The sequence below is a fragment of the Leptinotarsa decemlineata genome, unplaced genomic scaffold, assembly GCF_025532065.1.
Source record: "Leptinotarsa decemlineata unplaced genomic scaffold, Ldec_3_MD MMD2_tig00002974_RagTag_RagTag, whole genome shotgun sequence".
NCBI classification, from domain to species: Eukaryota; Metazoa; Arthropoda; class Insecta; order Coleoptera; family Chrysomelidae; genus Leptinotarsa; species Leptinotarsa decemlineata.
In genome coordinates, this window is record NW_027412578.1 from 13,586,774 (window position 1) to 13,609,615 (window position 22,842).

At 37.1% G+C, this 22,842-nt stretch overlaps 1 protein-coding gene across 3 annotated transcripts in view; it reads left to right on the forward strand.

Moving 5' to 3' along the window:
* uex (metal transporter uex) overlaps positions 1-22,842 on the forward strand; it is a 61,309-nt gene that overhangs the window by 20,065 nt on the left and 18,402 nt on the right. For all 3 annotated transcript variants that reach the window (XM_074177552.1, XM_074177554.1, XM_074177553.1), the window contains exons 4-5: positions 777-976; positions 2,119-2,292. In XM_074177552.1, coding sequence (XP_074033653.1) covers positions 777-976; positions 2,119-2,292 — 374 coding nt within the window. The remainder of the gene's footprint in view (positions 1-776; positions 977-2,118; positions 2,293-22,842) is intronic.

The following is a 22,842-nucleotide window of genomic DNA, read 5'->3' on the forward strand; positions in this document are numbered from 1 at the left end:
TTTTGTTCCATCAGGTTTGTCTCATTACAGTTTTTGTTCCAGCACAGGTTTTGTTTTATTACGGTTTTTGTTCCATCACAGTTTTTGTTTCGTCACAGTTTTTGTTTCGTCACAATTTTTGTTTCGTCACAATTTTTGTTTCATCAGGATTGTTTCATCACAGTTTTTGTTTCGTCACAGTTCTTGTTTAATCACAGTGTTGGTTCAATCACATTTTTGTTTCATCACAGTTTTTGTTTCATCACAGTTTTTGTTTAATCACGATGTTGGTTCAATGACAGTTTTTGGTTTCATCACAGTTTTTGTTACATCACAGTTCTTGTTTCATCACAGTTCTTGTTTCATCACAGTTCTTGTTTCATCACAGTTCTTGTTTCATCACAGTTTTTGTTCCATAAGGTTTGTTTCATCACAGTTTTTGTTTCATCACAGTTTTTGTTTCATCACAGTTCTTGTTTAATCACAATGTTGGTTCAATCATAGTTTTTGTTTCATCACAGTTTTTGTTTCATCATAGTTCTTGTTTCATCACAGTTCTTGTTTCATCACAGTTTTTGTTCCATCAGGTTTGTTTCATCACAGTTCTTGTTTAATCGCAGTGTTGGTTCAATCACAGTTTTTGTCCCGCCACAGTTTTCGTTCCATCACAGTTTTTGTTCCGCCACAGTTTTCGTTTCATCACAGTTTTTTGTTCCGCCACAGTTTTTGTTTTTGTTTCGCCACAGTTTCTGTTTCTGTTTCACCGCATCATATTTTCAATTCTTTTCCTTTTTCAGGTTCGTCGAAGGAAAGGAAATACGCCCAAGTGATTCAACCGGTACGAGCTCATGGCAACTACCTGCTGTGCTCGATCCTGCTTGGCAACGTCTTCGTTAACTCCATCTTCACCATCTTGTTGGACGACCTCACCTCTGGTCTCATTGCCGTCATTTTCTCCACGCTGGCCATTGTTATGATTGGTGAAATCATGCCGCAGGTACGTGTACTCATATATATATATATATATATATATATATATATATATATATATATATATATATTGTTTGCCTAACTGGAGTCAGGGTATTTAGATATGTTTACGTGAAAGCAGCTTGCTCTTTCCCAAAATTTTAAGTTTATTGGAATCAATTTGGTTTATGACTACCAGCGGGGGCCGGCGTTATTTTCTTTAGGGCATGATTCACAACATTATAATGCTGGGGTTCTAGCTTCATTCATTTATTTAGTCATTTATCTAACTGGCAGCGCCCAAAATGCAAACATGAACATCATGACACGTGTTTCGACCACCAAGTGACCATCTTCAAGAGAAAGATCAAACAGTAATATTCATTACTACATTTATTAAGTAACGGCCGAATCAATCAGAAAAAAAGAGGTGTTCATTTTGTGTAACTGTCTCATGAATCATTGCAAAAGGTCATTTCATCAACTGAAAAAACGTATACCTTCCGAAACTATAGTGCCAATATTTAAGGTTTCAATTTAGCGGTGAAAACACATATAAAAACAGAGGGTTTTGCTTACTTACGTGACATGCGATACCGGTCGCTTTAACGAAAAAAAAATTGCTTAAAAGAGCAAAGAAAGGCCACATCCTTTTGAAATTTTATTTTCCATAGTTTCGACAAAATAATTTGAGATCAATATGAATGCAATCAGGTTAGGTCAGGTTATGAAAAAAACAGTCTTAATCTTTAATTCAACAAACACTTTATTTTGAGATTTTCAAAATCGAAAGCGGGTCTAGACGTGTTTAGACACGCCTGAAGAAGCTATTGTACAGCGAAACGTGTTGTGTTTTTGTAAAACGGTTTAACGAAAATCTCATCAAGTATCAGCCGATTCTATCACATATCTTAATATCCCTTCCGTATTCCGCTTCCGTATCTCGCTTCCAGATCTCGCTTCCGGATCTCGCTTGCAGATCTCGCTTCCGTATCTCGCTTCCGTATCTCGCTTCCGTATTTGCTTCGATCCTAGCGAAAAATTTTTTTTGCTTCTATGTTGATTTTTTGTTGCTGGTTTTACTTTCCTTTGTGTTTGTTCTGGTTAGTTTGCTTGCCATATATCTGACCACTTTCATATTTTGTTTACAACTGACCATCTTTGTTCTAGGCCGTTTGCTCCCGACATGGTTTGGCTATCGGTGCCAAAACCATATACATCACCAAGTTCGTTATGATTCTGACCTTCCCCTTGTCCTACCCCATAGCGAAGTCTTTGGACTTCTTGCTGGGCGAAGAAATCGGAAACGTTTATACCAGAGAAAGGCTTAAGGAGTTGGTCAAGGTAAGTGCATTATTTAGATATTAAATAATGAAAAAAAACTGAAAACATTTCGGGTTATTGATTCAAAGGTACAAGATAATAATAACAAACTTATCTTGCAATGCGATGACCTCATCTTGCATTTGCTTAGATGCCTTGCAGAACCCGACGAAATAGTGAGATGTCTTGCGGTACCCGACGAAATAGTGAGATGCCTTGCGGTACAGGACGAAATAGTGACATGTCTTGCGGTATCCGACGAAATAATGAGATGCCTTGCAGTACCCAACGAAATAATGAGATGCCTTGCGATACCCGACGAAATAGTGAGATCCCTTGAACAACTGATACCACTTTGGTGCACTCGCTTCACGACGAAATAGTGAGATGCCTTGCGATAAGATGCCTTGCGGTACACGATGAAATAGTGAGATGCCTTGCGGTACCCGACGAAATAGTGAGATTTCTTGTGGTACCCGACGAAATAATGAGATGCCTTGCGGTACCCGACGAAATTATGAGATGCCTTGTGGTACTCGACAAAATAATGAGATGCCTTGCGGTACCCGACGAAATAGTGAGATGCCTTGTGGTACCCGATGAAATAATGAGATGCCTTGTGGTACCCGACGAAATAATGAGATGCCTTGCGGTACCCGTCGAAATAGTGAGATTCCTTGCGATACCCGAAGAAATAGTGAGATGCCTTGCGGTACAGGACGAAATAGTGACATGTCTTGCGGTATCCGACAAAATAATGAAATGCCTTGCAGTACCCAACGAAATAATGAGATGCCTTGCAATACCCGACAAAATAGTGAGATCCCTTGAACAACTGATACCACTTTGGCGCACTCGCTTCACCATAACATCTGGTCAGACCAGAGTCCAAACAAGGTGGGTCACTTTCAGAAGGAGCGTATTTCAGGGCGATTCCCCCAGTCCCCTTTTTTTGGCATGTCACTATTGCCATTATCCGTGGCGCTCAGAAATTCTCGACGGCATAGCTGTGGCACCCACGTAAACCGAAGATATAAGATCACCCATTTGTTTTATATGGATGATCTTGAACTATTTATATGCTTCTCAAGAAAAGGATCGCCATCAGTCCTTGAGGGTGGTGGACGAGTACAACGGTCCATCTCAAAACAGGACGATGCGGGAACTACGGAGAGGATGTTCAGCTCGTAGGTGGAACCTCGGGGTGGAACAGCGCCACTCACAAGAGATAATAGCAGTGGAGAACTCTCTCCGCCAAGTATCAGCACAAACTCCGACAGAGGTCATCGTCAGAACTGTCGGGGGAGAACAAAGTCGCTGCTGCGAATATGCTTTCCATTTTAATCTTACTCTTTTGGTTTCGGAGTAGTGAAATGGATCCGAGAGGAGCTGAATCAACTTGGCGTAAAGTCCCGAAGAATGATGCGTCTTCTTAGGAGTTTGTCTTCCAAATCGCCCGTTCCACGGTTGCACTTCCCCCGACAACAGCGAGGCCGTGGACTTTTGAGTTTGGAGTGTCCACATGACAGAACGGCTCTGGATGCAGCCTGCGGAGTCATCAGGAGTTCGGATCTCCTTCTCAGTATAGTCGACGACCATGAGGGAGCAGCAGGAATCGGAGGATTTCTCTTTAAGGTGTCTGCCCGAGCGGCTGATGAACTTGGTCTGGTTTTTGACACTGAACGAGGTGATCACAACTCTGTCACCGAGTTGGAACCCGTCCAGCGAAAGCCGTAGAGATAACTTCACTTCTGTGGCAACACAAGGATAAGCTAATGCCTGGGGCGTTCTTCAACACTCTTGTAATGTCAGTGCGACGCTAACCAACTACTAGTTTTGCCAATGGAGAACCTATAAATTATGGGTCAGACTAAATTCCTAAGCTCTTTAATGATGTACAGAAATGTTACATAATGAAACGTATAACATCACGTTCTTACATCTGACCAACAGACTAATCAAATTAGAAACCGTGACTCAGTTAACGTCATCACGATATAAATATTCAAATATTCGGAAGTGTTCTTAATAAGCACGTCAGTGGCGTACCGCAACGTAGCGGAAATCGGAATAGGATATAACTATAAATACGAATTGCGTCGCAAATATGGAACTTGGTGAAGAAATTTGTACAGTTGGGACAATGAAAGTATGCAAATCGGAGCTGTGAAGTGTATATGTAACGGTTTTTACGACCGGTGTAACTGATGCTGTTTTATGGTTTATTATTATGTGGCATCGTCTGCACTTATACTGCCCTATTTTGAACAGGGATCCTCTCAATGGACAGTGTCCAGGGAGACCTGTGCCGACCCCTGCTCTGTTACAGTAGTCCTTCCGTTCTCTTTTCAGATGATCCTTTTATATAGGTTCTCCCCTGTGTGTTTCCGAGGGTATTTCCCCCGTACTCCTTTTGTTTCTTATAGACCAACTTCCTAATCTGGTTCCTTACCAAAGATTTTGTTGATTCAGGATCTGTATGTGGAGTTGATGATCCGTGTCTAGCACATTCATCACCTTATTCGATATCCATGATACGTGAGTGTTCTGGCCCTCAGTATAGTCAATCTCAGTTCCTCACTCCCAAACCATGTCATTTTTGAGCTCGTCAGTAGCCCAAAAGCAGCCTGGTTGTTTATATTAATCCGCTCATTCTGTAGAGGCCTCAAAGTAATGTTACTTTGACATTGCGGGATTGCTTACACTTCAACTTGGAGGGTTGATGTGTATTGACCCAGCGGGTAACTGAAATGTAAATTTTCACCCGTACACTGTATTACAGCTCCCGTCCCATGTTCGACTTTCGACCCATCTGTTCACCAGGGTTTTTTTCCAAGAGAGCAGAGTTTCTGCCAAACAGAGAGATGATGTTAGTTCCTACACATTTTCCGATATTTCTGTTTTGCCCGATTCCATGTAGGTCGGTGAATTTTCCAGACTGAATTGGCTCGTGACTACCCCGTTATTACAAAATGTAAACGAGGATGATTCAAAAGCGTTTCCAATGCAGCTGTTGGTTTGTTTTTGTTGTTTCTGTTTCTATTCCCGACAAATCAAGTATCTTACACCCTTCTTAGTGTACCTCTCTGTATCTGTAGAGTAGGGAGGGTGAGTGTAGGCTCACAGTACTCAAGCCACATGCGACCCATTGTACATCCTCCCGAGGAGTTGTCCTCCTAGGTCAACGACCATCCTGTCCTCTCCAGGAAGGTGGACAGGTCTCTGGGAGAAATCTCCTTTATAGTATTTCCAATACCAATTGGAACAGCACAGAGAAGGAATTCCCGCCTCGACATAGGCGTCGGCATATTATTTTTCAGTGGTAGTTTTTCAGTTACTTATTCTTACAATCATAGCAATTGATCACCCCATGAAAAAGTTATCTCAACTGAATTTTTCCACCATGTGTAATTATGAAAAACTTCCAAATTCAAGGTAGTTGATTTCCGAGTCGAAAACTCTAAAATACAATGAAAACACAAATAATCACACCGAATTCTCGTCACATTTATTTACAAAATAATAGAGGCCAACAAAATTGCTAGAAAAATCAAAATTCCTCTTTGCTATATTCGGATGAGGTGGTATCATCATCGGGTTGAAAAACGATCGGATTTATGGAACTTTGCACATAATATTTGTTCTCTTCTTTTATAACGTGGGCCACACAGTTCTTCCACACATCACTATTACCTACTTCATTCACCACTTGCCTTATATTGTCAAGCACTACAGCATTCAAAGTCGGTGACTGATTACATTTCCGCAAGCTTTCTTTCATTGTGGCCCAAACCATTTCAATTGGATTCAACACACCATAGTATGGAGGCAAACGTAGGAGAATATGACCACGTGTTTCACACATCGAATCAATAATATACTCTTTTTTGAAACTACGTTGTTTTATGGTCGCCAGTAATAGCTTTTTCGTTGGAATCTTTTCGGGTATTTCCATGTCATGATTTCGCATTAATTCAACAATATCTGCTTTTTTTGTGTTATTGTTTGGTATTGTAGTCAATAACCGAGAATGATACGAAGCGTTATCCATGACACTAACCGAGTTTGGAGGAATATTTGGGGGAAGCTGCTTACTGAACCAGGTTTCGAGTAAAGCCGCAGTCATATCTTCGTGGTAATCAGCAGACGAATCTTTTATATTTTTGGCCGACAGAAGCAAAGCGTTAGGTACGAAACCACTTTCATTCCCGGCATGCAAAATTATAACACGTTTTCCCCTTGAAGAAGGTGTGTTCAAAGCACAATACTTGGTTTCGTCTACCCAGCAATATTTGACAACATCATGGGTTTCAAACCAAGTTTCGTCGAGGTAGATTATATGTCTGCTGGATTCTCGGTAGCTTTTCATTCGCCTCAAATATTCTTGTCGGAGTTGAACAATGCGTGTCGATTTCATTATGACCATGCGATTGTTCAATTTTTTATATTTGAAACTACAAGACAATAAGACACCACGTTAAGTTTCTAAAGATTTGTAATTGTAATCGGGATAGTTGAGTAATTTATACTAAATCATTTCAAAGGTTGGTACTTCATTTTTTTGGTATATAATATAAATTGTTCGCCGAATCACATCTTTTGTAGCACCATCAACGTGTGCGAATTTTTTATTCCTTTGTTTTCGTTTCATTGCATGGTCAATGACATCCTCTATTTTAATGACTCGAAGAACTGTCGAACGAGATAGTTTCGTTAAATCGCTTATTCTGTTCACAATAGCATTATGTGAAGAGTGACAGTTTTCCTTTTTCAAGCATTCATGAATATTTAAAATTACTCGCTGAACTTGAACATGTAAGTCCTTATTTTCAAATTCCGGATCCCTGTCGATTGACACAGATTCCTCACACGTAATGTTATCATTTGTTTCAAAAGGTCTCCAGGAAGCCATATTGATGAAAGTACCCAAAAACACTAAGAGATTTTCACAAAAATCGATTTAAACGATGAGGCGGGTCTGTATATATGCGTATTGCATTTGTGTGTTCTGTTTTACTTCTATTTTGTAGGGTTTATTAATCACAAACCTGTATTCAGTTGCATCTCTGCAGCAGAGGTTGCGCAGTAAGTGCTCCTCGCCATAGGCTCAGCCTCAATTGACCCGAGGTTTACACCAGCCGTGCCCATTCGTAGCATGGCCATTAACAAAACTCCTTAACGTAAAGGTCCAGAGGGTTCAGACCTTCTTAGTGTGTTAATAGTGGTGCACCTGTTTATTTGTCATTGCTTTTTCGTAAATTTTTGGCCAAAAACACCACCGTAGTTATGCCTCAGCTACCGTATGCACCAGATTTGGGCCCTGCGACTTTTTCCTGTTACCAAGATTGAAGAGATCCACGAAGGAACGACGTTTTGCGACGATTGAGGAGATGAAAACAGAATGGCCGAGAGAGCTCAAGGACATAACCAAAAAGTGCATATCAGAACTGTTTATTAATGAATAAATGAATAGTTTTTGAGAAGAATGAAAATCAACCTTATTTTTTTTCCACAGACAACGTTTAACCGAAACGCGCGCACGACTTTGTTAACCCTCCATATTGAAAATCGCGAGAAACTATATCAGTAAGTTTTCCATTCGTTACGAACTAATCGATTTTCAGAATTTCTTTTTTTGCATGCAAATCCTGTTGTGCCGGCCTTCGAAAACTAAAATTTCCGCTACATAACACACATCGATTATTTCTTTTCTGTAACAAATTACTTGTCGCCGACGAACTGGGAGAAACGATAATTCGCATTAGGGGGTAGAAGCGAACAGGAAAAAGGGAAGGTCGCACCTTATTTCCCTCATGAACCGTGGCGGGTCTCACAAATCCGTTCGAACCAGATATTCCCGCTTCAGTTCGCATAAAAATAGATTTTCTCTATTCCAAAGGAGTAAATACGCTCGCTCGCTCGAATTTCGAAATCCACGTTCGCTGGAAAACAATCTCGACGCCAGTCGTGCAGTCCGACACTTTTTGGATTTTTTTGGATGTCCGATTGTACAGTTCGGTCAGTAGGTCTTCACACATGCGTTATCAATTTGTGCATCTGAAATAAGGGCCGATTTAGACATCATAATTCTTATATGATGGAAATGGCCAATACTTGATAAAAATCCATAACTATAATCTGTTCAGAAATGAGAGATACTACAGCAGTATATATATATATATATATATATATATATATATATATATATATATATATATATATATACAGTGTGTCCAAGATAAGGATCCTAAGCATGGGAATCTCAGTACCTGTTGGAGATACAGCTTAGGTTAAATTAGGAAAAAGTTGTGTTCTTTAAAGCTTATTTACATGCCGTTTAGAAACTTGAAGAATTTTCATGGCCTGCTGAGATATTTGGGAAAAACGAGAATTTGACAATATCAATTTTATTTTTTTCTGACTTTATTTGAAAAGATATCAAAAAACGAATAACACTTTTTCATTGGCACTTTCAAGGTACTACACGATGGTATTTTTAGATTTTATATCCGACGTTTCGTTTTCAAGAAACCATCATCAACTTTATTTTTTTATATGACCCGAAACAAAAGTACACCCTGTATCTGATTCCATTTTTTATTACGAATTCAACAATGTATCACATGCCATTGTTTTCTTTTTAGTTTAAAGGAAAATTACATTTTTTCTATTTTTAAAAAAATCTTCAAGTAGGCGTTGCAAACAAATGCTTTGACGTAAATACCTGTCACCGAACCTGTCAAATATTATTTAATTACACGATAAAATAGTAATTGTCGTTGTTGTTAGCCTGTTTGTCGAGTTGTTGTTTTTAGAGTTATTGTTACTGTTGTCGTTATTATTGTTTATTGTTGAATAGATAATATTGTGTTATTATCGTCGAATATGCCGGGTGAGCATTATAGCCATGAAGAAAAGTTTGACATGCTAACGTGCTACATTTTGTGCCACAAAAATACTGTAAATACAGCAGCAATGTATCTTAATACATATCCAGAAAGAAAGCAGCCATGTAAGTCCATTTTCTTAGAGCTGTCTCGAAATTTAAAAGAATATGGTTCATTTAAAAAGCCTGTTTTATCTCGAAAAAAGAAATCTTCAGAAGAAGCCCAAAATAATGTTTTACAAGCAGTTGTTGAGAACCCTGAAATATCAACTAGGCAAATCGAAAATAATGTAGGAGTAGCCAAATCCACAGCTCAATTTATTTTGCGTAAAAATAGATATCACCCCTATAAATTTAGGATTTGCCAAGGACTTAAACCAGGGGATTTATTGCAAAACTATGTAGAAGACTGTTTAGATAATTTACCTCTGGCACAGGTCAATAACTGTTGGTTTCAACAAGACGGTGCTCCTGCACATAATTCTAGACAAGTTCGAGAGTATCTTTCGCAGCGATTTCCTGGAAGGTGGATTGGAACCTTTAGTGAAGTGTCTTGGCCAGCGCGATCCCCTGACTCAACTCCTCTGGACTTCTTCATATGGGGTTTTGTTAAAAACCGGGTTTACCAACATTCTTTTGAAACTGAACAGCAGTTACGAGAATGTGTAATTGTCGCATTTAACAGTATTACACCAGAGATGTTACGTGATGTTTTAAGTTCTACAGTTAGAAGATCATACTTATGTTTGGAAAATAACGGAAACCTGTTTGAACACCTCCTTTGAATTAAATAAAAAATGCGTTAATTTCTTTGTTGTTTTCATTACTTTAAAAAAATCATTATTAACCTACTTAAAAATACATTTTAAAAATAGAAAAAATGCAATTTTCCCTTAAACTAAAAAGAAAACAATGGCATGTGTTACATCGTTGAATTCGTTATAAAAAAATGGAATCAGATACAGGGTGTACTTTTTTTTCGGGCTATTTAAAAATATAAAGTTGATGATGGTTTTTTGAAAACGAAACGTCGGATATAAAAACTAGAAGAATCAAGAATCTCTATAGCCCAACTTAGCAATGATCCTAATAGCATACTTTTGTATACAAAACACACGAGACACGGTAGAGGATGTGCCCCAGTTAAGGATGCCATATCTAAGATGCGAATTGAAGTTTGCGTAATAGACAGTTAATGAAATACTTTGACCACATTTGGTGGGATAGAAACCTAAGAGAATAACAGGCTTTTCTAAGTTTATTACATAAGTGGTCAATATGTGTCCTCCATTGAAGTTTGTCATCAAAAACAACACCCAACATTTTTGTTGACTTGGTTAGGTTCAATTCTAAAGCAGATAACAATCCACACGAGATCCAGAGGCGTCCAATGTATCCCGAGAAAGTCACTATTCGGTATGGTTTTTGGGCTGACGGAGTTATCGGTCCATATTTCTTCAAAAACGACATTGGCCAGGCTATCACTGTCAACGGCAAGCACTGTAGGTCAATGATCATCAACTTCTAATGGCCTGAAATAGATGATTTGGACACCAACAACATGTGGTTTCAACGAAGTCCTGAGTTAGCTTAGAACGTTTTCCAAGCGCTCCTCCAAATCTCTCAAAATATTGCTGAATCTCTGCTAGCCTAAACAACCGACATTTATTACATAAAAAATATTTATACCTATCTTTTCGATTTATTTTTTGGTTTGAGCCAAGTATTCTCTACGTCTGGTTCCTACACAAACATAAAAATTTGTCGGGATGCCAGCTAATCTGTCTGACTATTTCGCCAGAGGCGTCTGCACCGATCGAAAGTTAGGATTATCCTTGTAAAAAAATATGAACGTTTATTTTTAGAAAAAATGCGGCCGTAGACATTTTGCGTGTTTACCTGAGACGCGATAATATCTAGGTGCACTGATTCAAGTAGTTATTTTTGTTAAATTGTTCAACACATTAGCCAATGAATACTCCAAATACTGTTTGGTAATTGATCACTGGGTCTGGAATTGTTTGCTCTGAGTTGACACAATGACTGTATTTGATTGCCTTAGCGCGGCAAATTGACGAATATAAATCGGGGAATGCGGGCATGGTTATCACCGTCGTGTTTCGTTCAGGAACTGATCGCGATTTGAATATTGAAATTTAATATTGGTGCAGTTATAATGACTCAAAAAAGTACTAAAGTACTGATAGTAATAACGAGTGTGATAACAACGCAGACTTTTTCCAGTGTAGTGATTCCAATAGCGCTGGTGAACAATGCGATTGAATATTGAAACACAGATATATACAATGTATATAAGAATCTACATCTCAAATTTGGTTTCGAGAGAAACAAACTATTACAAGCAACATCAGCTTTGACCTAAATTCCTTTCTCAATTGTACGTAAAATAGTCAAAAACAAACCTTATGAACGTAAGCCGCGATGTGATACGGAATTACCAAAACCTTGAGATGTTCATCCAATTGAGTATTGAATAAAAACAATATACAACTGTTACAAAAGCAATGAGATTCCTATAACCGAAATCATAAGGAAGAACAAGGAACAAATAACTAGATATAGACAAGAACAACGGCAAATTTTCTATTTGGACAAACATGGTATGACACTCACGACACAGTTACGAAAGGGTGGACAGATGGTTCGAGAATGTGTACGCATAACATGCCTGCAAACAAATGATCGCGACTAATCATTGTGCATTGCGGAGAAAGTAAAGGATGGGTTCCGAATTCTTTGAAATTATGTGGAAAAAATTGAGGACGGCAATGTTGACTATCATAAGAACATGGAAGCTAATATTTTCGAGGAATGGTTTGAAAACACATTGATCCCAAATTTGGATGCGAATAGTGTAATTAATAGTTCTTAACAACGCTTCCTATCATTTACGACAGCTCATCAAAGTATCGAATAAAAATTCGAGCAACGATTAAATACAAAGTTTTTTAATGGATAACAATTTGTATTTTGAAGATTACTATACCAAAAACCAACTACTTGAAGTTTTACAGACAAAACATTTGAAAAAGTGTATGCCCTTGAGAGTATTGCTGAAAAGTATGGACACACCATACTTACACTTTCCCCCTTTTTTCGTGTTTTCAGTCCCATCGAGTTGATTTGGGGAAAATTGGGGAAAATTATTTTTACGCCAAAGAATCAGGCGTAAAAATAAATTTCCAAAATTTAATAAGAAGCTAATAGAGCTAATTAAAGAAGAATTACCTAATATTACCGAAGAAGACTGGCAGAAAAGGATTAAAAAAGTAATTTTAGTTGAAAAACCTCCCTATCTATATTATTAAAGGGGGCCTTTGGGAAGTTAGGTAGCACTATATCGTTTACTTGAACTATACCTTCTCGTCTGAAACGCTTTCATTTCGCAACCCGTTTTCTAGGATAAAAAACCATATAACGGATAGTTTGTCAATTTCTACAATCATGAAAGACAACTGTCGTATGGCTTCTTCGAAGATCATGCTGAATCTACCCAGTTGGAACTTTTGGAGCTTGCTTAAAATTCGATTAAATACTGGAACGACAAAGTTCGACCTATATCCAGTGCCAGAATCTGAATACAGTTCTATATTTAATGCAGTCTCGCCTAAAGAGAGGCAAAGCTAACACACTAAATGTGAATTAGTGAATAGCGGACCGTTGTAGATGTTTCCATTATGCGAATAACGAGATTCTGCTTCCTTGCCAACGGAGGAAGTGACGCTAAAACAATGTCCCGAAGTAGGACATTTCTCTCGTGATTTCAGATAGCCATAAAGTAAAAATTGGCAGGGCAAATCGACGAATATGTGAAAAAACAACTTATACGATGGTTTTATTAAAGTCGAACTGCTGGATAGGGGGGGCACTATATTTTTTACTTGAACTATACAACTATACACATAACCAGTCTACCATCAAAGTGTCAAATGAATAACTAAATAAATATATGCCAACGTAGCGTAGATCAATGAGTGACAATGCTAAAAACGTTTCTTACATTCAAATTCAGTTGAAGTAATTCCCGTGAAAAAAAAAGAAATGTTATGTTCCGTAATTAATTATCGCTCCGCCGCGAATCCTAGGAGGCGAAATCTAATCAATGCAAGCCGTGAAATACGACGCACCTTTTCTCGGAACGAACGACGGTAGTTTCGTACTGACCTTGAATCGATCTCCGATGTGGAGGAATGCTCGGCGCGGTGTAAACACATCGTATCATCATCATGGGTAGCGTTTATCCGTTGTCCGCGGTCGCCGTTCCTTTGTTTCTCTCGGAGAAATCGCCATACTTCATTTTGCAACTGAATCGCAGGCGAGACGGACAATGGATAGACAGTTGCGGAATTTTCCGGTGGATCTGGATTCGCGGCGACGGAAAAATGAGTTTCCGTATACTTTATACAGTGTGATCAAACTCGAGTCGACACCGTTGCTAACTTCTTCATTTTCGAAGATACGAGGCCGGTTAAATTAGAGAACTAGTAGCTTTTTTCTTCTGTTCAACGTAATTAACGTAAAAAGGATTTTTTTTTCAAATGAGACACTCTGTATATGTCTACCTCAATCGGTTGCCAACTCATTCCCGAACTCAAAAGGTTATTACGAGTTTCATTCTAACGCTGAAAGAAATGGAGCTATGCGAACTTTTTCAGTTTTTAGTCAAATTTGCCATGACATTTTAAAGTGAAAAAAAATTATTTTCTGTTCATGAAAATTGAGAAATAAAACTTCCTATGACAAAATGGTTTAGAGGTTTTCAGTGTCATTGCTTTTCGAATTTGAAAGCCGTGGATTTTTGGAGTTTCTTCCTGACGTTTCGCTGGCGCGAGTGGCTAGCTTCTTCAGAGGTTTAACCACCTTGGCTTGCTGTCCGATGAATACCTTTTAGGCTTCGTAAAGCGTATTTATGCCTTAACAGGTAATCAGTTGTATTTGTACCTGTACTTGTACCTTCACTTGTACCTGTACAGTTCCGTTACCAGAAATGAAATACCTTGAAGTGACCTTGAGATTGAATGGATAGAGTGCCTCCGAGACCAGAAGAGCCATGAAACCGAAGGGCACCACGGTTCAGAAAGCGAGATCAGATGGTTGCACGCGCATATCTACCGTTTATCCCTAGGATTACGGACAGAATTGGAAAACTATTGGGCAAACACAACGTCGAAACAGTCTTCAAACCCACGAGGAAGATACAACAAAGCCTCAGGTCGGCTAAAGACAAAAGAGGCCCATTATCAGCAGCAGGGGTCTATCGCATACCGCGCACTTGTGGAAAGGTATATATCGGAACTACCAAACGATCCATGGGAACAAGACTAAAAGAGCATAAAAGGAGCTGCAGACTAGGCCAAACGGACAAGTCAGCTGTGGAAGAACACGCACTTAGTGAAGGAAACACATAATTTTGTTTGAAAACACAGAACTAACTGCCCCCCAACCAGGTATACCATAGCCGACTATGGTATAGAGATCCACAAAAGCACGGAGAATTTCAACAGAAAAGAAGAAGCGGTGAACCTCAACCGAATATGGAACATATTGCTCATATGTCCAGCCCAACATATTGCTGAATCTATTGACAATAGGTCCCAAACTGATGTTATTTACACAGACTTTTCTAAGGCCTTCGACAGGTTTGACCATGGCATTCTACTGAACAAACTAGTAGCCTTTGGATTATCTCCATCCTTAATCGCACTCTTTCAGTCCTATCTATGGGATCGAAAACAATATGTTCAGCTCAATGGTTTCAAATCTACCGAATATAGTGCTTCTTCCGGTGTTCCACAAGGTTCAAATCTGGGACCGTTGCTCTTCAATATATTCAGTAATGATATTGCAGATGTTATAGATGTGTATTTCCTTTTATATGCCGATGATCTAAAACTATACTGCCTCGTTCAGAACATAGATGATTGTGTGAACCTCTCAGCAAACGTAGGACGGGTTGCAGAATGGTGTTACTTCATGATTCGTTTCTGTAGAACGAAGATTCTAAGGACTTGCTCTTCCCCAGCTCTTGATTTTCAGTGAAATATGTAGATTACTGTAGATATACTATGGCGTGATTGATATTCAACAATCTTACAGAAGTTATGCAGTTTCTCATACGTTTTACGTCAAAGTAGACCTCGTCCAATTTTGCAGAAACACTGTCTATGTGGAAATCCGAGGTGAGTCTATTGTAACGGATCTGAAGCCGGCCCTGACCGATATGTTGGCCAGCGAAACGTTTCATAAACCGTCTTCAGGAGATGAAGTAAGACATTTTGAGACTTTGATCCATAGTTTGAATCACACTGTAGAATTGATGTCACAAAACGAGTATGTCGCCACGACAAATTATATCAGTGTCATCGTGTTATCAACGTTATATGCGACATAAACATAGCTTCGTTCTAATTGATAGAAAAACCGATTATGAAAAGGTTTTCATCAATTTATCGCCGGAAAACATTTTATGATACTGCCGGAGAACATACCAAACAGACGCTTTCATTGCCAGCTAGCCAAAATCAATATCGGAGCTGAAATAGGTGTGAAACGATCGATTTTGAAACGATGTGTGTAGATAAAGCGTAGTTCTTTCCGAATACTTTGGTTAGATGTTTTTACTTATTATTTGATATAGAAAACATTTACGTTTGCTGCTATCACCACCGACATTGAATACGGTCGATCTATATCTATAGTGGGTCAGTGTTTTCATAATTTATTTGAATCGAAAGGGGTTTATTTTTAGGAGGGATTATTTTTTGGGAAAGAAGGTTTTGATTTTCTACTTCAATTACACGAAATAAAAATACTTTCGAAACAACTACTTTCACATGAACATTGAATTATACCAGAGGTTCTCAAACTTATTTTGTCTACCGACCACTTCGAGAATTGATTATTTTCTAGCGCCCCCAATTTTTTTCTACTTGACTACATCCTAATAATCACAATCGCGGTCATTATTTCAATAATTAAATTATGTGTGTCATGTGAAAATAAGACTTTCTGATGAGGGTAATGTAAAACATCATTTTTTAATATAAGGAAAACTTTTATTCATGTTATTGAAACAAACATTTCAATTTGAATTTTATAACTAATCTAATGATGAATTAGATGATTTTTAACAAGTTTGTTAACATCAGGCTGGAATTTACTCGGGCGGGCCTTGTACTTTCGAGAATGGAGACTAGAAACCTCTAGCTTCGCATTGAAGCTTACCGCCATCTATTGTACAGTTTGACAACTATCGGATAGGAAATAGTTACTGTCTGGTGCCCTAGATGGCGTTACACGAGGAAACGCGCGTTAAGCGTAAAGGAGCGGTAAAGTTTGTGTTGAAAGCAAAAAATATTTTTAAATTGGTCATCGCCCTCCTAAACCGCTTCAACGCCCCCCCAATTTTCTCTGTGGCCTTTACTGCCACCCTATTGGCTTACAACGCCCACAAGGGGGCGTTATCGCCCACTTTGAGAAAGACTAAATTATACGAACACTTTTTTTATTCAGTTTATATTCCAAACATTCGTTGCGGAATTGAATAAGATATTCAAATGATTTCTACCTAATGTTTAATGTGCAAATTTTGCGGGCTACGTACATTCTATTAGCGACTTTTCAATGTTTTTATGTTGTTACACTCGTTTCGAAAATATGTTCACCGTCTAAGTTGTTTAGCATGTTTAATTTGTTGGTGAGAGGCATAAAAGCATAAAATTTGCATCAAATATTATGTAAAAAACGGAATCGAGTGCTCGAAAACACTCGAAATATTGACAGTGGCATACAATGATTGTACTCTGATTTTACAAGTGGTACAGCTTTTCACAGAAGGTCGAGAAAATGTGAATGGCGGCGCTCGCTCTGTACCTCCCGGCGCATCAACAACTGATTCAAAATTCGACTCCTCTCTCCTCGAGGAAGGATTTTCTTGAATCATCACCCGTAAACGTTAATGAAAAAGTTATTCTGTGTTTTTCCACAGCCATATAGTAATGTACAAGCTCGCTATCTCATAACTCACTTTGAGTGGCTATAAATACCTCGAACGACTCGATTGGGCCATCATTTTCCTAACCTATTAGACATGTTTTATGAGTTGAGATATACGAGTAAAAATTCACATAACAGCAGTATTAAACGCCGCTTACAACGATGTGTTTACGCCATTTGGAAAAGTTTATAAACAATTCTGTTTAAGCCAAATAGGTTTGCACCATTACAAGGTGTATGAGTACTCATACAGTAAATTCATTATTTAGGTTTTGAAGTTCTCTTCAAAAAGGTAATACCTCATAGCCATGATTGAACTCGTGTTCTGTTCTCTATCGCGCCGAAAGATGGTTGGAAAATGTTCTCGTTCAAAAAAACTACAAACGAATGCACTTTAATTCTTTTACAGAAAGTCCTCTCTGCTTGACCAATAAGACGTTTGGAACAACAAATATCTGATGATCACTGCTAGATCAGACATGTAGGTACTATTAGTTTCGAAACATTTGAATAGTGAGAGATTAGTTCAGAGCCAACTATATCTGGAGAGTTCGACGAATAAAAGATGAAGTTGCGTTATCGGCAAGATAAGATCCATAAAACATTTTCAATTTGTTAACATCGTGAATAGAGAATACATTATCCGGATGGAATTAGTGAATTGAAAGTTTCGTTGAAAGATTTTGAAATATTATTAACTCGAGTCTGTTCTGACTTTTGAGTTATTGGAAAAATTCCAAAAGTTATACAGCAGACGCGGGTTTTTTTATCACTTTAAAATAATTGTTATGGGCGTCAGGAATCCCAAACAGTTAGAATTCTTTATTGGTTGTTTCTTCGAAATATTCAAATTTGAAAATAGTTCAAGATTTGAATTCGGTTTGACCATTACTTTGAATAACTTCCTCCAAAAGACTACAATCACAATTAATTATCATCTGTTTATAGTATTGAAGGGCCTAAAATACAATCCATTACCGCCGTTGTCAGCACCTCATTTTCCATTTATGAATTCTAAAATGAACTGTTTGTTCAGATGTCACGTATATCCTCAAAAACATCTAGAATCATCGTATCGGGTGATCTAGCGGGCCGCAACACACTTCTAACAATAATCTAAACATATTCAACGAGTCATTTTTTGTGGAGGAAAACTCAGTTTTTTATCGACCTTTTTTGGGTACTTGTTACCTTCCACAATCTGAAAAATATAAAAATTATAATGGATAACTTTATACAAGTGTAGAAGTGTAGTTTACCCCGATAAGTTACGCGCGTAACTGGTGAACGACACTGTTAGTTTTTTCTGCACTGGTAGTTTTTGTTGAATCAGCAGAAAGGGTACAGTGGAGTGGCCAGCTAGATCACCTGATTTCACACCGATGGACTTCTTTCTGTGGGGACACCTGAAGTCGAAAGTGTACTCTACACGTTGATCGTGTTGCCATCGATATTACATTTGTAGATTTCCTCAATAAAATGAGCGACAACGAATTTTCTGTTTTTTCTTAAAACGTTCAACGTTTAATTTCTCAATAACGAAAAAACCAATTTCGAAAAAAAAATACAGAAGTAATAGAGGGACAAAATACCTTGAAAATGAAGTATCGTTCTACCCCAAGGCCATTGAAAAAAATAGGGGGGGGGGAGGTAGTTGCTGACCGCAGGGGGGTGAAGTTTCGGGTATGATTTCCGTATCAAAATTAGTCTCCCTAGAAATAAAAATTGACGTGTTCTTTGAAATTTTCAATTATACATCCGTATCTGACTTACAGGGGGGGGGGGTTAAGTTTTCGAAAATAATAATAATATTTTCAATCCATCAGGGCAGTTTTTCTCCAGTTATATTACCAAATAAATTATTAAAAAAAAAAACAAATGGGGAATGTTCCTCTGACGAAAATCAAGTAGTTTTCATGAAAGAGCTCTAAAACAACGCATCTTAAACTTATCATTTCAACCTTTTTCTTTAAAAAATTATTTAAATACTTAAAAAAGAGGAATGAAATAATGCATTCAACATTTAAAGAGATTCGTTTCTATTTCACCATTTGGCAACATCGGTTATAGCTAGTAAAGGACAATGAATCTGTTACCTGTATGAGACAAACAAAGATGACATATTTCAGAGGCGTGCTGTTCTGTTTACTTATGTTCCGAGTTCCGAGACATTCTGTGACATATGACATTTTGTGCACCTAACCTATCTTCCTCTATATAAGTCAATAACAAAACAACTGTTGTTTATGTGGCAAATTGAGGAACATTCCCCATTGTAGAAATTGTATTTCTACCGAGAAAGCTACGGTGTTATCAAAACGCATTTATTAAAAAAAATGGATATTGTTTAATTATCATCATGAATAGTGTTTTTAATTTTCATCGAGTAACGGGCCAGCCTATTCATAATAATTATTTATAATTGTAACTCTAAAATAAGCGAACGTAGAAATTGCTATGAAAGAATCAATTAAAAATCTGTCGCATTTTTGGAGAACAATTAAAGCTATTAAAAAAAACACACACAATTACATTGAATTTTCTATTTCATTTCCAGTTTTCACGTGGAACAAATGAGCCTTCGAGAATTTTGAATTTCAAATTTCTTGAACTCTCCCCCTCTTTCGAATTTTTAAGAATGCCCCACTATACAGAAAACATCGAAAAGAACGAAAATGTATTCGATTGAATTACCAAGAAGTGTCAAACGAGTGATTAATGAAATTAAACTGTTTTCCGGCACGTTCCCTCTCCAAATTGAGTCAACGCGGCAATTCGATTCACAAGAGATTAAAGATAATTGGGAGGCCGACACGAAATGATGAACCTAAATATGATACTTTATTCTCCTACGCTCATGGCTATTTATATAACAAGAGGATCAAAGTGGATTGTTTATGTGTTTCAGTAGTAAAATTTACTGGAGGGAATGGTAGATACCACATATTTTTATACCTGTTGGGTATAGTTCAAGTAATAGTAATAATAATAATATAAAGTAAACGATATAGTGCAACAATAAATAAATTAACTAAAGCTAAGATCTAATATTTCAATTTAAATCTTAGTTTCCATGGAAATGATATTACAGTTTGACACTTGTAAAAGATTTAAGTGTACTATTGTCAACAATATTCACCTTACAGTTCTTCGAATTATTTTGTGTCATGTTAGACGTTGTGGGTGATCGTGTGGCTTCAATTCTTGCGCCAGATATATCTTATAAGGTTTTACACCCAAATCCGTTCGCAGAGGCCCAATTCCTGCGAACGGCGGCGAATCGACATTTCACGGTCACCACGAACACTGGCGAATACAGCCGCAATATTTTCTTCGGTCCTCACTCTACGTATGCGTGTTGGTGGCTTAATGTCCAATAATGTAAACTGGGTTCGAAATTTAGTCACAAGTTTCTGAATAGCTCCCTCAGTAGGCCGACGAAACTGACCATAATTTGGAAGAAGTGCACGATGCACTTTCTTCACGGAGCATTATTTTTGATAATAAAACTCAATAATTTGCAAGCGTTGTTTATTTGTAAGTCGATTCATGGTTAAATTATAGACCAAACTGAACAAGTTTGACAATGACACATGACACAATTCACCCGTGATCTGTCAAAAACAGTCTTGCTAAGAAGATACCAGCAACAAATCAATCATTAAACCTAAGGTTTTTTGGATGTGTCTGATGTCAGCTTGTTTTTTTAATCCGGTTGTATTTTCCCTATTTTCATTTTAACACCCTGTACGTTCTGAATATCCGGTAATCAGCGTGCTCTTCAGTTATCGACACAAACAAGTTTTCGTTATGAAATATCTTACACCTGAGCAGCCGCTGCCGCGTTTGTTTTGCAAGGAACGATTCGGTTTAAAAATAGCCATCGGTATCGAATGTAAAATTATTAATGATGATGTTTTGCAGACAACACGCACTCTTCCATCCATCGTGCGGTTCGCTTTATCGAAGTAATTGTTGCGGATGTTCATTTCCGCCATTGCTATCAATTTTTTTTCAGAGGTTTATTGAAACGTCCTCGCGAATCTATTTCATGAAGAAATTACGTGTAATAATATTCATTGTTCTGATAGAAACGACTCAAATAGGTAGAAGTGGACAAAGAAGTTTTATATTGTAACAAATTAAAGAATTAACTGTCTTTCAAACACATTTATTTCCAACAATATTTCACTATCACAAACTAAATTATTTACAACACTTAGCAACTAACGATTGATTCATTTCCACTATTTGAATTCCTTGTTTAACCGCTCGATTCACTTTCTGAACTCCACTCCCTCTTAGGACGAGAAGCCGACCTTATATATCGGTAACGATCGTTCTAGAATTATCTAGTTGTTTCGGTACTCAACTGGAGTTTAACCGGCGGCTCCCGACTGCATTCCATGAGTCAGACCAAACGATCTAGTCTAGTTCACATGTACTTTTTTTTGTAACATTTTTCAACCTTGTCAAAAAATTACGACCAAGGTGTCATTCGATTCGTATTTTTGCGTAGAAAGTTTAAGGAAAGGTCCGAAAACGCGCCGATAAAAATTACAAAAGTTATAAACAATTAAGTGAAAAAAATGGGGCTTTAGTTTTTTCTTAATATCTCGGAAAATTTTAAAAATTTGGGAATTTGAAAAAAGATTTGAAAAGATCAATGAATTTGCGTAAAAAAAGTCCCGACTGCCGAAACTGTATCTCGATTATTTATAATTTTTACAGAGCCCTGAAAATAGAGCCAAAAGCCTGTAGTCTGGCTTCCGCGCGCCTTTCGTCACTCTGACATAAAAACAAAAAAAATATTTAAACATATTAAATGTAAATATTAAGGAATGAAAAAATTCATATAATGTTGGGATACATCAATAAACAATAATCCGCAGTCAAACAATTTTTATCCCAATTTTAACATTAATTATAAATTTGTTAATTAATAACTTTTTCTGAATTGAAAGTTAATATAAAAATCCCTATAATTATTAAACTAAAACCCTGGCATTTTTTTCCTTTGGTGAAATTATCCTTAATAGGCAAAAAAATAAATTACCGTTGCCAAAATAAAAAAAATTGTTATTTTCAATTTTTTTATTAACAATTGAAAATTATAATTTTATAAAGAATACATTACGAATATATTTTTTTATTTTTTTTGTTTCAATGTCTCATGGCTGAAAACTAATTAATAATATATTTTTTTAATTTTTTACAGCTATTGTTAATAAATTTATTATAAACAAATACATTGTTTATAAGCAATTCGAAATTTTTTTTGCATTATGTTAATTAAAAAAAATCATGTTTTTTAAAAAAAATTGGTTTCTTAAAAAAATTCTTTGTTGCTAAAAAATGCATTTGTTAATCAACAATCGTTTTTTGCAACTAAATATTAAAATTAAGGAACCGTTTTTTTTTTTAAATCATAAATTCTATTGTTCTTCAAGGTTTTGAAAAAACTTTTTTTAATTCTTTTTTCAATTGTTTATTTAAAAAAATTGTTATAAACAATTTTTTTTTCCAATACTTTGTTCTATAATAAAAGTAACTATGTGTGTTTTTTTAATATCACAATAATATTAGTGTCTCTCTCAGCACAATATCTAACATTTTTTTGAGTATCATGAAATTTCAACAGTTTTGTTAGGATGTTTGTTAAAGATGTT